Genomic DNA, 18,439 nt, shown 5'->3' with positions numbered 1-18,439 from the left:
TAATTACTTATGGTAATAAATCAATTACACTAAGAAATACTTATTTACTTATGGCAATAAATTTCTTCATCTAAATACATTACTAAAATAACATGTTGAAATATACTGTGTATACATAAAGATCATTGACTAAAAAAATTATACTGAGAATCTACTTCAATATAAAAATATTTACAACATGACAATAATCTGTTGAAAAGAAAAATAAAAATATTTTAACAAGGTTGTCTAAAATATCGTTTTACTAAAAATATTTTAAAATCTCTTAGCATATATTAAAATATTAAACATAAATTTACTAATGACTAATTGTATGCATTATCAAATTTTTATTTAAAATATGTGTCTTAAATAGATTGTGGATATGTATAACGAATATTTACCTTTCTTTAATATTCGAAGTACTCCGTAGTATTTATCAAGGTTGCTTAAAACATGCTTATTTAAAAAAAATTGCTTAATAACTTTGTATCTTTTCTGTCTCGGATTATAATTTCTACTTATCCTTTTATTTAATAGCTTCTTAATCTTTTAAATGTTTCTGCAGAATCTTTTTGTGGACTGGTGATACTTTGAGCTCTAAGAAAGCTTTAGTTGCTTGGTATAAACTTTATCTTCCCAAATCTGCAGGTGGCTGGAATATAAAGAATATTGCAGTTTGGAACAAAGTTGCTATCAGTAAGCTTCTCTGGGCCTTGTCCCATAAAAAAGACAAGTTATGGGTGAAATGGGTTGATAGTTACTATATGAAGGGGCAAAATCCTGTAACCTGTCCTGTTCCCAATTCTTGTTCTTGGTCCCTGAAGAAAGTTTTGGGTTGTAGGGATATTGTTGAGCAATTTGGTGGTTGGGGTAATATTGTTAAGGGAACTACTTTTTCTATTGGCAAACTGTACAAGATGATTCAAGGGGATTATGTTAAAGTTCCTTGGAAAAGACTTATTTGTAACAACAAAGCCAGTCCAAAAAGCATCTTTGTTTCCTGGTTGGCTATTCTGAACAGACTAGCTACTACTGATAGACTTGTTTCTTGGGGGATCCAAGTTTCTGATCTTTGTCCTTTATGCAAAACTGGCAAAGAATCTGTTGAACATCTGTTCTTTGATTGTGCTGTCACTGCTGAAATTTGGATGAAAGTGCTGCTGGTTCTGGGTATTAATAGATGCAGTTATGGTTTTGATCAGGAACTCCACCTTGCTGTTCTTTTTAGCAGGAAATCCAGTGCTTGTGCTAAGCTCTACACTATGTGTTTCTCTGAAACTCTTTATGCTGTGTGGCTGCTCAGAAACTCAGTGATTTTTAAGGGTACTAGCAAAGCTATTCCTAGTATTGTAAAGGATATTATTTTTAAGGTAGCTTGTAGATGCTCTGATGATCTTAGAGATAGGCTTGTGTACTAGGAGTTGATAGCTCTTGCCGTTTGTGTTGCTGGAGTTGTAATGGCTAGTGCTATAAATGCTTCCCCTTGAGTTCTTTTCCTCTTGGGCCTTTGGTTATTAATACAATTATTAATTGCCAAAAAAAAAAAAAATCTTTTAAATGAATTTCTTTTCCCCAGAGTTTTATACTTTCATTTTATATTATTAGTTTCTTTGTCTTTGATCATTTGTTGGGTATATTTGCCTTTATTTTACATTGTAATTTAATGAAAAATATTTCCGCGCAATTTCGCGGATAATAGAAATCGATGTGGAGCTATGTTTCTCTCTAATTTGCCTCTCCTATACTTGATTCTATTATAAAAAAATCCGACTATCTCCCAGCATACCTACTTTTCTATTAAATTATAATATGTAAGCTTACAATAACTTATCGCATAAGACTCTGTGAAAAGACTATTGCAACTATTAAATTTGAACTGAGAGGGTACATAATATAATATATTGTTTATTTACTCAACTATTCTAATAAGACACTGGAATTGTAGAAGACTCTATATATAGTAGAATTTTAAATTCAAAATTCTCTTGCCAAAAAACAATTATCGAATCCAGTAGCAGCTTAGAGGCGAGTGTGGATATACGGGTCGGTGGGTAATAGACCGAGGATATGTTTTATTTTTTACATGTTAAGAATGAGATTGGGAAGGATAAATACCTTTTCTGTCGTGGGTGACAGGGATAAGGATGGGAATTTTAGACGAGTACGAATGTGGAGACCCCGACCAGTTCCAAGGTCATGAATGACTGAATAAAGTAAATATTGGAGTAGAGGTTAAGTGATCGGGTAATGATGTAAATATAAAATGATTAAGTAGGTATGACTATCGAAGCGAAGGGTGGATGAGAATAACACTATGATTGACAGTACATGTGATGTACAAAGATGAAAATAATATTATTTATGTACACTTATTTGTTTTTTTACGCATACGGTGAGACTCGAACCGGTTCACCGGAGCTTAGCTCCGACTACATCCGGATCCGACATGTGTCGCACATCTTGCTTGTGGTGGGTGAGTCTCCCAACAAGAGTTTCTGCATACGGCGAGACTCGAACCCGAGACCTCCCTTAAGCGGCATCAAGTTGCTTACCACTTGAGCCAACTCTATGTTTTTTCTTTTTTTTAATAAATAATACATTGAATGGGGCAATAACAAATTTATCCATCATTAATTTTAATTAGGAGAATATCTATAAGGTATATGTGTCCCAAGTATAGTGTAATCAGATAACCAAATTGTGAAAAGGTTTTTAAAATTCAAACCTCTCTTACCAAAAAAGAATGTCAGGTCCAGCCGTATAGGTCTAGGTTTGACAAATGTGATGAGTAGGGATGAATTTTCTTTTTCTATGTACCCTTATTTGTTTTTATTTTTTTAATCAATAAGACACTGAATGGGGCACTAACAAATTTATCCATCATTAATTAGTTTTAATAAGGAGAATATCTATAAGTTATATGTGTCCAAAGTATAATGTAATCAGACAACCAAATTGTCAAATACTCTAGAATAGTGTTTTAAAATTCAAAACTCTCTTACCAAAAAATAACTTCGGTGTCTAGCCATCTAGGGCTAGGTTTATCACATGGGGAAGAAATAATATTTTCTATCTACCCTTATTTGTTTTTGTTTTTTTATTTTTTTGATAAATAAGACACTGAATGAGGCAATAACAAATTTATCCACCATTAATTAATTAGGAAAATATCTATAAGCTATATGTTTCCAAAATATAATGTAACCGGACAACCAAATTTTCAAATACTCTTAGAGTTTTAAAAATCAAAACTCTTTTATCAAAAAATAATGTTTGTCACATGGGGAAGAAAATAATATTATCTATGTACCCTCATTTGTTTTTGTTTTTTTTTTATAAATAAGACACTGAATTGGGCAATAACAAATTTATCCACCATTAATTAATTAGGAAAATATCTATAAGCTATATGTTTCCAAAATATAATGTAACCGGAAAACCAAAATTTCAAATACTCTTAAGAGTTTTAAAATTCAAAACTCTCTTATCAAAAAATAATGTCGGTTCCAGCCGTCTAAAGCTTGGTTTGAAATGGGTGTGGATAACGGACGGGTGATGAAGCGAAGTTAATTTTGTTTTCCGTCCGCGAGGCGGGGTTTAGGACGGGGACGAATATCGTACTTTTGGTGGTGACAGGCACGAGGATGAAAATTTTAGGAAGGTATAGGTGTTGAGGGACAAACCCCACCCTGCTTCGAAGTTATCTCTAGCTGAAAAAAAGTATACGGTGGGGGAGGTGTTAAATTATCGGGTAATGATGTAGATGATAGGGGAATATTAAGTGGGTGAGACTATTGAAGTAAAGCTAGAGCGGATGAGAATAAATTTATGTTTGGCCTGGGTTATGATAGGGGAAGAAAGGTTTTGAATTTGTTAAATAAATAAAACATGTAATGGGGGCAGTAACAAATCTATCCATCATTAGTTTTAATAAGAATATTATATATAAGCTCTATTTTGAATTGCCTATTGTTATAGTTTACATACGCAAATTTAATATACATATCATAAATCGTGCATCGCACGGGTACTATACTAGTACTTAACTAATACTCTGTAATTAGTTATGATGCTTTGATAATATGTACTCCCTCTGTTTTCGAATATTAGTCTTTTTTAGAATCTTGACACTATTAATAAATGAAGAGAATCTTCTAATTTCTTTCCAATACGTAATTCAAAACATATTCATGTGAGATTTTATTTTGTTCGTCTTAATGTGTAGTTTAACAATATAAAAATTTATATTTTTCTAACATACGTATTCACTACAAGAATCAGTAGCAATGAGGGCGATTTTTTTATAAAAAGAAAGGCAACTATTAAATCGTCCTTGTAAAGCAATTCAAACAGGGCCACCAGATGTTGCCGTTATTGATTAAAAACAAAAAGGGCGAAATGTTCCTTTGTCCCCTTTGACAATAACGGAAAGAGCGACTTACAAATTTCGCCCTCTTTGATGATGATATAAAGGCGACTTTAAAATTCGCCCTCTTTGATCAATTTTCTTTAAAAAAAAAACAAAAGAACCCTCCTAAACTTCAGACAAAACTATACCCAAACTTCGCTTCAATTTTGCTTCGTAAGAATCCCAAAATGAAGGAACACAAATTTGATTTTCCAATCTTCAACTTTCTCTCTCCCTAAATCTTCAATTTAGAAGCTCTTATTCTCCCCTAAATCTCTAATTTAGCTTTCTCTCTCCCTCTCCATCTTCAATTTCGCTAGTTTAAACCCTAATTTTATGCGTATTGGTTCGCCTGAAATTTGGTAGATTCGCTTGAAATTCGGTTGTGTTCGCCTGAAATTTGGTTCAATAGCACATATTTGCATACCTGAAGTTCCTCTGAAGTTCCCCTGATGTTTGTCTGGTATCGTATTTGCTCAACTCCTTCTTGTCTTTGCGTTTTTTATGAGTAATTTTGGTTGTGATGCTGGACCATGCTGGTGTAAGGAATTCTGGTGATTTATGAGTAATTTTGGTTGTAATTATCTGTGAATAAGCTTTTGTTCTTCTTTATCAGATAATCAGAAGAATTACTAAGATATATTATAGTCAAAGTAAGATGACATGTTGCTGATGGATTTGTTTTTTACTTGTTTGTTTTCTTTGGATTATATTACTAAATGCGTTTAATTGCGACGAACTTGTGATTTTTTTGGTATTCTAGATTATTGCGAAAGTTTAGCTAAATTGATTGTTGATAATGGGACTGTCAATTCAAGTAATACAGTTAGGATTAGCAATAATTTGTAGCAATCAATAAACGAAGTGGCACTTAATTTGTGATCCACTTAATTTGTAGCAATCAATATTGGGTGGTTTTGCTAATTTCGCCTTCATTTACACTGGTTTGTAGTCGTCTTTTTCTTAGAATGAAAATACCAAATTGTCGAAATGTTTATTTCAGCAGACCTGTAGATAAAGGACATTTACTGACAAGACTATAAGAGCTCCACTAAAATTATGGTAGGCCTTAATTAGATTGGTTTCTCATAATACAAAGAGAAAAAGGTAAGAAAACTTAAACTTAGTCCTTTCTTGTAAAATATTGTCTCTACGAGATTTAACTAGTTATTCTATTAGTAATTCACCAAGTTCTGAGCTAGTAGTAGTAACATTTTCTTTTATGTAATACTCTATTTTACGATTCTGGGATTAATTCTTATGTGGAATGGTGAAGTACATAAGTTCACATTATGGTGTATTCTTTCGACGTGGGATGATTTGATAAAGCTACCCACCTAGGTTATTATATTTTGTTAATCATATCATATACTTTGTACTTGGTAGTAATATTATTCTCTGCCTTGCTTACTCAAGGATTTTATCAGTACGTATTTATCGTTATTCATAGTGGTATATTAGTATTGTCTATGTCTTACATTTTTACTCAAGGATCATATATACAGTCTATCTATCAAGATTTACTTGGAAAAACAGTTGATTATTTCAGAGAAACCAACAATTGATTATTTCAGAGAAACCAACAATTGATTATTTCAGAGAAACCAACAGAAATCAATATAGAAACAATAATGTTGATAATGTTAAGATAAGTAACTGCTAACTTCTGTTGCTGCTAACTACTAACTGTTGTTGCTGCTAACTACTAACTGTTGTTGCTGCTAATTGCTGCTATATTAATAGCTAAGGCATATTCTAACAAATGTCTTCTGATTTTGTAGGAGAAATAACAATGAATCCGGAGACGCAATCATCGTTATTGCAATTAGAATCTAACAATAGTAATCACCTCGTAGAGTCTACCAATCAACAAACTAAGAAAAAAAGACAAGGTAGAAATACGTCAAGACATCAAGGCATAAATAATACATACTACACACAACCTTACTTGTTTTGTTTATATCTTTTGTTTTCAGGTCCATTTCGAGGTCCCAGCAGAGCACTTAAATATAAGAAGTTGAGAAGTGTGCAACCAGGAAAGGTCAAAGTTCGTATTCCAGCAGCGTTGGGAGCTGTTGTGGGTGATCGTGCAAATCAATTTGTGGCCGAATGTGCTGACTGGGTGAAGGAAATCTGCCCTCTTAATGTTACAAGCTGGAATGACATGCCTGAAGAGGCAATAGATCGACTGTATAGTAGGATTAAGGTATGGCTTATGATCATCTGTTTTACATAATCTAATCACAGCAAATTCAGTTTATTGCTCCTGGGGTGTGGGTCAGTGGGTATAATTTCCCGATGATGTAAAGAATTATGTTCCTTGCTATTGTTTTGTGGAAAGACAAAAGAGAATCAATTGACCTTGTCTGAGTGTCTGACCTTCACTGTTCTCATTCATTGCTTTATGCATTTTGTTTTTTCATTTCTTCCTGCCTACTTCTGTTTAGAATTAGATTCATAGCCTTGAACTCGTATTAGCTAGAAGAGTGAAAGCTTTAGTTCCTGCCTAGCATACTGGTTTCTTTGTTGTGTTTAATTCTAAAACAACTCGGATTCTATTTTCATCAGATATCCTCTGTCATTTCAATTGCATCTTACAATATTGGAACTGAATCAATTTTGCATCTCTTAGGAGTAGTTCAGGTTTGATTGAATTTGCTATGCTAATATTCTTGCAGGCTAAGTATTACTTCAGTGAAGATGACGATGCACACATTGATGAAGCATTAAGGATTCAATGTTCTACCCTTTACAGGCATCGGAGAGAAAGGCTGAAGGCAAAGTATTTTTCAAAGGGTAGAAATTTGAAAGAGGTGGAGCGTGCCTGCCCAGCAACAATAGACCTTGCTCAATGGAAATGGCTTATATATAGCTATTGGAACCTTCCTAAACATAGGGCAAGTATTAATTACGAATACTAATATTTATTTGCATTGCCATTGTTTTAGTAATCTAATATATAGTGTTGTAAATAATAGGAAAGAAGTGAAAAGAATCGGGCGATTTCTCTTTCAAAGAAGATCCGGTCAGCTTGTGGTGCTAAATCAATAGCTAGGACAATTTATGAATTGGTGAGCTTCCTAGTACAGATTTACAATAAGATTATTGAACAATGATTGTTGTCATATTACTCTTTTCTCTAAGATAATCATGTATTCATGGTATATATTTCCTAGGAACTTGAGGCAGAGGCAGGTAGTAATGAGCGTGAAGAGGAGAACGAGGCCACAAATGCATCTAGTTCAAATGCAACTACATCAACACAAGCTAATGGCGACCCTATGTATTTGAAGCTACGGGACAAGACAAAGAGGTATTAATTTGTCCAGTGCATTGCCTGTCCATTATTGCATACTTTCTCTCTTCTTACTTTTATATTATCGATAGGCACAAAAATGGAAAGTTTGATGACGAGGCTGAAATCAAGTACAACGAGTTTAAACAGTTGCATGAGAAAGAAGTTGGAGAGAAAGGTGCAGACAATGTTTCCGTAGATGTGGCCTATGAAAAAGTTCTTGGATATCGTCCAGGTTATGCACGGGGGTTAGGTAAAGGTCACCCGGTGTTGTCCAAGGACGGGAAGAAAGGAAGGGCTGAGTTGGAAGTTAATGTAGTGCAACTCCAGAATGAGAACAACACGATGCGAGCCGAATTTGAGCATCATAAAGCTGAAACTTTGAGAAAGGAAAATGAAGCTAAGAAGAAACAAGAAGAACTGGAACAGAAGCTTAAGTTAATAATGGAGAAAATTGGCCTTGAATCCTTGACATAAAAAGGTAATATTTAATATTTGAAGTGAAATCGAAATTATTTTGAATACATATTTGTGGGGGTGGGGTAAATACAAGTTTTTTATGGGGAGATGCTGCCGAAATGAATGATGAAATGTGTTGTGGGTTGTGTTGTGTTGTGTTGTGTTGTGTTGTGTTGTTTGTGAGTTTAAGATGTTGGCTAGCATATACCTGAGTTAGCTTTACATAATAGTTGAATTATACAGGAGCTTCTTAGCCCAGATTTGGTCCTTGTGCTACAGATCAAAGTGAGATAAAAAGACATAAGAGTATTATAATAATGTGGTATGCTATCACTTTTAAGATCATTTTGAATCAGATTTGAAGCTAAGCCAATTATCCAGTTCCCATGAATCATAAATGGTCAACTTGGATGCTTTCTTTAGTACCATAATCATAATCATAGTAGCTTACCTCTTGTTTCTTTTCCGATCCTTAAGATGCTTGTCTAGTCATTTACTTGTTCAATGCTTGTCTGATATTTCTTGATTGCTTTAAAAATTCTGCGATTAGAGGAAAGTTTATATGAGTCATGAGTCAAAGTTGATCTGCACTAAAGAAATTTCTGGAGCTCTACAAATAGTTAGACTTGTGAGAGCATAGTGAACCGAGGGCTTAAATTACGAGCAGAAGTCTGCAAGAGGAGAATGAAATGAAGTTCTCTATTTGAAAGATGAACTGGGTTTGTTTAGAAGAACAACTGTGATGGATGGAAAGAGTGACTTCAAAATATTTATCCAGTTGAAAGAACAGTGAATGTAATTTCTTAACAGGGGTAAATCATCTATCATCTATCAAATTCAGCTATTAGAGAGGAAAGTTTATATTTTCATAAATCTTTTCTCCCCTCAGATTTTCTTGCCTGTAAATCTTCCGGGGTCGCTGGTTTGAGGGACCAGATACTGGATATTCTGATGTTTGCAGATGCCTGATGTTCTGATATTCAAAGGGTTGCAGATGCTGGATATTGATGCTGGATATTCTGATGCTGGTTTATATCTTCATAAATATTCTCTTTATCCAGTAATTGCAAGGTTTGTGTGCATTGTAATACAGACATATGTTGTCATCAGATTTTCTTGTGTAAAAGTTTACAGAAATTATACTCATGTATATAAGACCAGTAGAATCTTTATCAGTTGGTATTTGACATTTGTTGTTTTTATCAACTATATTAACCTCACTACATGATTCGGATTTGTCCTGTAAAATGTAGCTTCCCTGTTACTGGTTGCCCCCATCAGATTTCTTTTTTAAAAAATAAAAAGTTTAACAAGAAGGGCGACTAAAGCTATTCGCCATGGTTGGTTTTGAATAAACAGGGCAAATAAATTCGCCCTTGTATTGATACTTTAGAGGGCAAAAAGTTCTCTAAGAGGGCGAGATAAATGTTGGTTTCCTTGATTTCAACCAAAGAAGGCGAAATCTCTTTGCCCTATTTGGTTTTGATCAAAGAGGGCGAAATATACATGTTGCCCTGGAAAGCTAATAGGACGGACCTAACAGGGCGAAGCAAGGGCGATTTTTAAGGCGCCCTGAAAGGTTAGGAGGGCGATTTTTTGATCAAACAGGGCGAAAATTTTCGCCCTCTTTGATCCTGTTTCTTGTAGTGATTTACATTTAAATATTGAGTTGAAACAAGTTGAAAAGTCAAAACATGACTAATATTTAAGAACGGGTCGATATGATCGATGGAGTATCCAAAACTTTGTGATGACTATAAATTGATAAATCAGTATTTTGTTTTTCTCAAAACTCTATCTATTTACTTTTTTTATCTTAAAATATTATGAAGTGAATTTTATCTTTTTACCATATTTATCCATTTACTATTATTTTAAATAATAATTATTTTAGATAATAAATATTAGGCAAATTTGTCAAAAACTACCTTATAAAATATGATTTTTGCGAAAAACTACCTTATAAAAAAAATGTTGTAATAAACTACCTTATAAAATTTTTATGTTGTAAGATACTACCTTTGGCCATATTATGAGCATTAATTTAAAATTACGACGTTGACTTTACTAGGTGCATATTACGCGACATCTAACGGGAAAGACGTAATTAAATGGCACGTGACATATATATGGTAAAGTCAATCCCGAAATTTCGATCAAACGTTCATAATTCGGGAAAAGGTAGTATCTTACAACATAAATTTTTTATAAGGTAGTTTATTACAATATTTTTTTTATAAGGTAGTTTTTCGCAAAAATCATATTTTATAAGGTAGTTTTTGACAAATTTGCCTAAATATTAATTATTTAAAAGAATAGTAAATAGATAAATATGGTAAAAAGATAAAATTCACTTCTATGTGAGATTTTTATTATAGTTACGGTATTATTATTAGATTATAAACACGACATAAATTGATGTGAGTAGGTTGGTCTTGGCCTATTGGTTAAAAACTTAAAATTGTGGGTTTGTATACTATAAGTCTCATGTTTGAATCGTTCGCACTCATTTATAATTCGTATTGCCCCTTGTGTCTTATTCGCACGTAGAAAATATGAATAAATCTCATTAGACCTCTTTCTTGAAAATATGTCATTAAAATGACTAAGAGGAAATCTGTTGGGAGCAGACTGTATCTAATGGCTTTTGCTGAGACGGTTTATTGTATATGGAGACAGAGAAACAATGAAGTTTTTGGTAGAGCTCACGTGACTGCAAGTCAAGCATTTAGGGATCGAAATAATTTTTAAGCTCTCTTGTAGAGTCAATGATCATGATAAATCGTTGTTAATGATGTGATTTTGTAACAGGGTGGTCTAGTTCCTCCTTTAAAAGGTGGGTTTGAACTACTGTTACTTTGTTTAGTTAGTGTTAGTTATAGTTTGTGGCTTTGTGCTTGTACGGTTTCCTTACTTTTGACAATAAAATTTCTTTACTCGTCAAAAAAAAAAAAATCTCAATATTTTACTTCCATTATTTTGTATACCTTCATTTGCTAAACAAATTAGGAGAACAATCTAACAAACTAATTACTCCGTATAATCTTCATGTATCATACGACGTAATATTGAAGAACTTCGAAAAGAAATTGAGCTAAATACTACGTACACAACAAAAACAATAGGTGAAATTTTAAAAAATTGGATATGACAACAAAAACACTACAAAGGGAGGAAATAAATATGACTTTTACAATAATGTTGACCTTTACAATTTGGTAGATCATCTAACTCTAGGTGCACCTACTCATATTTTCTATCACATATATTTTTGCATGTGAAAGTGTTCACAAGATAAAAACTCCATTTCATGCATCCATGTGCACCTAAGGATTTGTATCAGCGAGCTCGATCTGATAATCATATCTACATAGCAATACTCTGTATGCTATTAGAGTCGACTTTCCACTAACATAGTAAGTTCAATCTACCAAGAAAGCATGAAGATCAAAATACCCAACATAGCCACCCACCAAAAACTAATCATATTATTCCTTCCAGCTTTAGACCTAAGTTTAACTCCTCTGTTTACCAAAACACCCTTACCATTGACTTTCAAGTCAGCTCCAACCAATAAATGGTATCGTTTTGACTTCCAAAATGGCTTCCTATACCTCAACGTTGTTAGCAACTCCACCCTGAACATCACCGGTGGCAACCGGGGCGTAGTCTCACGTTCCCAGTTTATCCCTATAGAGCCAATACTTCCGACACGGTGGGTGCTCCTAGACCGACGTAGGTAGAAAGGGCTAAAAGTGGCATCTCCAATTTCAACGGGGAAACTATCGATGTTACGTTTGTAATAGAAGGTGACGTTGAGGGTATCGTAGTAAATTCCAACATCGTCAGTATTCCTGTTTTTCACCTTGAGATCGTAATAGATAGTGTTGTTATAGGTGGAATTCACGGTTTGTTGGATGTTAAAAACTGTAAATTCTTCAATAGTGCAAATGGGAATTCTAGGCCTAATGGCAAACCAAATACATAACCCGATTATGGTTAAGATGATGAAGGAAGTGCAACAACAACCTTGTTTAACCTTCACCATTGGTTTTCGACAAATGTATAGCAAGAATAATTAGGATTTATTAATCTTGTTTAGATGACAAATAGTGTTTAGTCAGAAAATTAATTTTGTGGGAAATGTAATGTGAAATTTTATGTGTCTTAGGTGACACCATTTTCTTTTAAAGAAGAAAAAATAAACATTAGGTGACACCAACTACGTAGTATATGCAAATAATTAGTTAAAGAATTCTATTATACCCTATTTAAGAAAGACTATGAAAGTGCAATTTGTGAAATTTGAAAAGGTCAACGACTTAGTGGCCGTCCCACATAGAGATAAATATGGAAGGGTGAATAGGTGATGATAAATGTTGTAAGGTGTGATAATATTTAATTGCCGCAATTTTACGTGTCGGAGTTTAATTGGTATATATAGGTGTTACGTAGGTTATGCGTTTATCAGAATATTTTTACTATCAATGCAATATTTTTACTATGAAAATGTGTAAATAAGGTAGTTGATATGAATAATTAAACAAATTAGAATAAGATTTTCCTACCTTTTTTTTTTGTAACATGTATAATAGGTTATATACGGAGTAAGTTAAATATTTTAGTTTCCAATTTAAATTATGACACATAAACACGTCTTGTCATCATTGTGACGGGTCTTAAAGGTAGCATGTTGCGACCTTATCATTTGCGAATTTATTAACAGCTACTCCGTATATGTTAATGATTTCGTATTCGAAAATAATTCAAGTTGCTCAACTTTATTTGGGACGAAAATGATAAAGGTCGCAACCTACGACCATTAAGCCATGTTACAATGATCGACATGACATGCTTATGTATCATGATTTAAATTGGAAATTAATTTAACTTATATAACCTACTATACATGTTTCAAAATAAGCTAAGAAAAATCTTAATATTTTAATTTGTTTCCTTCTTTATATCGACTACCTTATTTACATATTTTTATTGTAAAAATACTGCATTGATATATTATGATGACGCATAACCTACGTGACGCCTATATGTACCAATTAAAGTCCGACACACAAGATTGCGACAACTAAATATTGTCGCAAGTTGCGACCTTATCATCACCCGATACAATTAGTTGTTTGATTAATTGAATGTTTATTGAGATCAAATAATGAGAAGTAAATAAAAGAAAGCACAATAAAAGTTAAAGTACCGGTTCCACAAGGGAAATTTTCACCATCTCTCAAGAATTAATCGGAGAAATAATCACGTAGTAACAATTAATTTACGAGGAGCAAGACACATTACACCATAAGCTTTTGGGTCTACTTAAAGAAATCGCAAACACCCAAAGCCAAGAAATGAACAACAAAAGGTGGACAATTGATTAAAAAAATCAATCTAGCAAGAAATAATGAAGATAATAATAACCAAAATACCCACCAACTCAAAACGAAGCTTATCATTCCTTCTAGCATTAGACTTGAGTTTAACTCCTCTATTGACCAAATTACCCTGATCATTGACTTTCAAGTCAGCTCCTATCATTAAACGATGTCGTTTTCCCTTCCACAACGGTTTCCTATACCTCACAGCCGTTAACAACTCCACCCTGAATATCGCAGGCGGTGTCATATTATTTTCCCATCTTACCCCTCTAGTCTCAATACTTCCTACGCGGTTAGTACCTCTGTACCTGCGTAGGTAGAAGGGGCTAAAAGTGGCATCTCCAATTTCAACGGGGAAACCGTTGACTATAGGTTTGTAATAAAAGGTGATGTTGAGGGCATCATAGTAAATTCCCATGTTGTCGTTGTTCCGACTGTTTCTTATCCTAAGATCATAATGGATGGTGTAGTTGTGAACAGAGGAATTTGTATTTTCTTGGCGGGAAAAAACGGAAAATTGATCGACGTAGAAGCTTGGGAGTTTAGAGCTAACGAGAATCCAGATTAATACGCCGATTCCGGCTAACGGGATTATACAAGCGCCGCAGCAACCACGCCGTTGAACATCGGTCATGGCCATTGGTTCTAACTTCTAAAGCTAGTTTGCCAAGACTAATCAATCGTGTTTAGGTGACAAATAATGTTTATAATTAATATGAACAAGGAAGAAAAACTATGGAAATGTAATGTTTATAAAAAAAATTAAGTGCTTTATTTTTCTGGATTTATAGTTTCATAGACTGTATGAATGCCATCCTCTCAAAAGGATTAAGGGAATAAAAAAACAGTTGGTGATACCAACCATGTTAATTAAGGATTGCAATTTTAATAAAGACTTTTTGCGACCTGATTTTAATAAGATTAAGTTTGGGAGCCAACTAACAAAAGTTTGGAGTTATGTAGTCTTTGGTGAAACTGATTGGAGTTTCTAAATTATGCATCTAAATATAGATATTTTATCCTTTACAAAGTTTCTTATAGTCTTGATTTTTAAGGTAAGATGAAGGGCAATCTGTTAGATTGGAACTCGCAGGTTAGCGGGCTAGACATCTTAAAGATGAGGGGGAGGGTAAGGGTAAGAGAATCTCTTCCCTCGGAAAGTCCTTACTAGGCAAAATATAGCATGATATGTAGTTTGACCCACCTTAAGATCATAAATATTCCCTCCGTCTCAATTTAATCGTCAATTTTTCCTTTTTATTCTGTCCGAATTAATTGATATATTTCCTTTTATGGTATGGATTCACTAATTTTTTTTTTGATAGATTGAGATTATAACTAGATCAAACTACTACTAATTTTGGTTCATGATTACGAGTATTTTATTAGATAGATCACTAGATCCCCTATTTTGCCTAATGGGGCGAAGCCTTCGAAAAGAAAATTTGAGTATAATTAATTGCATATATAAGTCTAGTACTATTATGTTGCTTAACTTTTTTAATTGGTCTCCTAATTGATTGTTCAAGATTTTTCATTGGCTCCAAGACTCTAAGTGTTCGACTTTACAAAGTTGTATTTGGTTTACTTGTGATATGTTTTAGTCTAATGCATGTGGAGTGTTTTTTTTTTTTTTTTTTGTATAATGATGTTTATATAATTATATGGAATGTTCTTTTCCATTTTTTTTTTTACATTTAGGAAAAGTACAAGAAAGAAAAAAACAAAAATAAAAACAAAAACAAAAAACAAAACCACACTAGTCAGGCTCTCTAGCAAAAATAACCCGAGAAAATCCCTCTTAAATTGCATTTCTTGTACGATCATGCGCCTCCTGCCTTTATTCTCGATTAACCTTATAGATAACACACCTACAGAAAAACCTACCCAGTTATCGTATCTTGTCAATCGTCCAATGCTGATGAATGTTTTATCTGATGTACTAGAAATTGTGCAATTTGTTCCCGAAAAATGTGTAATTTCACTAATTTATGGTTTCGAAAAAGTCAATGGTGAAATAGACATACAACATTGAGTTAATTTAAACCAATAATGATTAGAGTGGGAGTATTATTTTATGCCACTTTTATGCAACTTGAAGTATGGAGTACTCCCTCCGTATTTATTTAATGGATATACTTGTCTTTTCCGACCGTATTTATTAAGAGATAACACTTGCCATTTTTAGTAACTTATCAATTCCACCATCTAATTACATAATACATTTAATATACCCTATCACCCACCATCCTATTAAACAAATAATTTCATAAACCAACCCCACCCTCCACCCACCAAAATGACATGGTCCCCACATGGTTAATTATTAAAATATCTATCCAACCCCACTTGTTTTATTATTTTATTTACTTCAATTATTCTTCTTAATACCCGTGCCCGGTCAAGTGTATCTCTTAAAAAAAATACGGAGGGAGTACTTATTTATAAAAACACACTAGCTAGGCTAATACGGAGAAATTATTTATCCAAAAATGTAATAGGCAATAGCATCAACAAAAAAAAAAGTACTCCAGGCTATTAGCCGTCCAACATGGATGTAACAACAGATAACTAGAGCGATGATAAAGGTCGCAAATTGCGATAATATTTAATTGTCGTAATCTTACGTGTCAGAGTTAATTGATACATATAGGCACCACGTAAGGTATGCGTTATCAAAATATTTTTACTATCAATGCAATATTTTTTACCATGAAAATTTGTAAATAAGGTAGTAGAATATAAAGAAGAAAACAAATTAGAATATTAAATTTTTCTACTTTTTTTTTGTAACATGTATAATAGGTTATATAAGTTAAATATTTTAGTTTCCAATTTAAATCATGACACATAAGCAAGCCATGTCATCATTGTAACACGCCTTAAAGGTCGCATGTTGCGACCTTTATCATTTTCGTAACAACTATTATATACTCATGTTGAACGGCTAGTAACCTATTACTTCCTCTGTTCTTATTTACATGGCACAATTGGGTTATGGACACTATTCATACAAGCGCCTTTGACTCATTTTGTGATTTATACTTAAGAAAAAACATAATCGTGTGAGGTCTTATTAGATTCGTCTCAATAAATATTTTTTAAATATCAACTTTTTATAATTTTTTCTTATCCATAATTGAAGATATTATTGTTTGATATCGTGCATTGGCAAACGTGCCTAAATAATTGTGTCATTTAAAAAAGAACGGAGGAAGTATATACTAAGAACCATTAAAATGTAGGAAAATTTGTTAATATAATCCAACCTTTGGCCGGTTTTCTTTAATTAATCCCACCTACAACATATTATTTAATAATCCCACCTTAAGTACCCATTGTCTTTTATTGATCCTAGCAGGTAAAAAACCGGATGTATCCGGTAAATTGTCCTACGTAGCATATTTACGTTGCAAAATTAATAACTTTTTTTTTGTTTAACTTTTTTAACAGGTATTCTCTTTCTCTTTCCTTCTCATTTTTTTGCGTTTCCTCTGCTTCATTTCTCCACCATTTTTGCATCTTCAACTTCTGTCCTCCACCATTTATCTCAATTGTTTTGTAACTTTGGGTTTTGGAAAAAAAGCGTTCGCCCACTACAATGGCTGTGAGATCCTCTAGAGTTTGACAGAAACTCTACACGGTAGAGTTCCTTTAATCTCAACCCTCTATTGAAATCAATGGCTAATAATTAATGCATCTTCCCACTCTATCTCCACTCTCCATCACCACCCAACTCTCCTCCTATCTCAGTCGTAACTACCTCGATGTCGTTCTCACTCCTCCACTCACCACCACCACTGGGCCACCTACTACGCCACCATCACCGGCCACCTACTACGCCACCATCACCGGCCACTGCTCCCAATTTCCCATCACCGTCTATTACATATTTGCTTACAGATTTTAGTATATGTGAATGAGTTAAAACATACTTCGTATTCCCCAATTTCCCCCATTCACATTGCCGAACTATAATCATTGACAGTCCATCAGTGATGGAGAGAAGGATAAGAGGGTGGGGGGAGTGATTGGTATTGTTGTTGCGTACTTCCGTGGAATGCGTGAAGGATTTAGGGGTTTCTTGATGAGTTAGAAAATTAGGCCATTGAAAGGAAGGAGGGAGAAAGAGATTTCTTAACCATTGATCTAAAATCAACGATTGTGATCAAACTCTAAACTCTAGAGTTTATTTGGAACTCTAGAGGATCTAAGTTTAGGTTTTTTATTTTTTTGGGATTCTGGCAATTAATGTATTATGTGGCAAAGAATTTTGGGGGGAAAACCAAGTTTTTTTTGTCAACGTAATAATCGTTGACTAATTAGCCGGTTATCAGTCAAGTTGGTTCAATAAAAGTCTATGGGTACTTAAGGTGGGATTATTAAATAATATGTTGTAGGTGGGATTAATTAAAGAAAATCGGCCAAAGGTTGGATTATTTTTAACAAATTTTCCTAAAATGTACTGTACAATTTAATTTTATTAGACAATTTGTTCAATCAATAATTGGTCAATTAACCATACAAATAATGCGATAATTTGATTGAAACAACTATATAGTACGATGTATTTCAATAGCTATTACTGATTGAAACAACTGTGTAAAAATGTAGTTTAAATAATAAAGCTTTTACCACTAAGCTATAGCTATTACATGAAAAAATATATATAAGTAAATGTGAATGTTGTCAATGTAATGGCCCAAAAACTAGTTACATTATTAATTATCGAACAAGTCGTGCTAACCCACCAATCAAGACACAAGAAGTAGTACTCTATTATTTTGTTAATAGCCAAACAATAATTACAAGAATCATATTAGTCCATTACTCCTAATAACTTAAATAAATCAAAATGGGAAAATATGCCTGTGGACATCCACGTCAGCTAATTTCAAAGCTCAACAA

The 18,439-nt window shown here is 33.4% G+C and overlaps 2 protein-coding genes across 2 annotated transcripts; both read right to left on the bottom strand.

Moving 5' to 3' along the window:
* Nucleotides 1-11,149: 11,149 nt before the first annotated feature.
* Nucleotides 11,150-12,317, bottom strand: LOC110795741 (protein NDR1-like). Its single transcript, XM_022000761.2, has one exon. It carries the CDS (start codon nt 12,190-12,192, stop codon nt 11,572-11,574), a length of 621 nt encoding a protein of 206 aa, XP_021856453.2. The 5' UTR covers nt 12,193-12,317; the 3' UTR covers nt 11,150-11,571.
* A 1,227-nt stretch (nt 12,318-13,544) lies between these two features.
* Nucleotides 13,545-14,171, bottom strand: LOC110795733 (protein NDR1-like). Its single transcript, XM_022000752.2, has one exon. The coding sequence runs from the start codon at nt 14,169-14,171 to the stop codon at nt 13,545-13,547; it is 627 nt and encodes a 208-aa protein (XP_021856444.1).
* Nucleotides 14,172-18,439: the final 4,268 nt, after the last annotated feature.

The sequence above is a fragment of the Spinacia oleracea genome, chromosome 4 (genome assembly GCF_020520425.1).
Source record: "Spinacia oleracea cultivar Varoflay chromosome 4, BTI_SOV_V1, whole genome shotgun sequence".
In the NCBI taxonomy this organism is placed as follows: Eukaryota; Viridiplantae; Streptophyta; class Magnoliopsida; order Caryophyllales; family Amaranthaceae; genus Spinacia; species Spinacia oleracea.
Note: the sequence above shows the minus strand (reverse complement) of the source record. Positions and strands in the feature narration are given on the sequence as shown.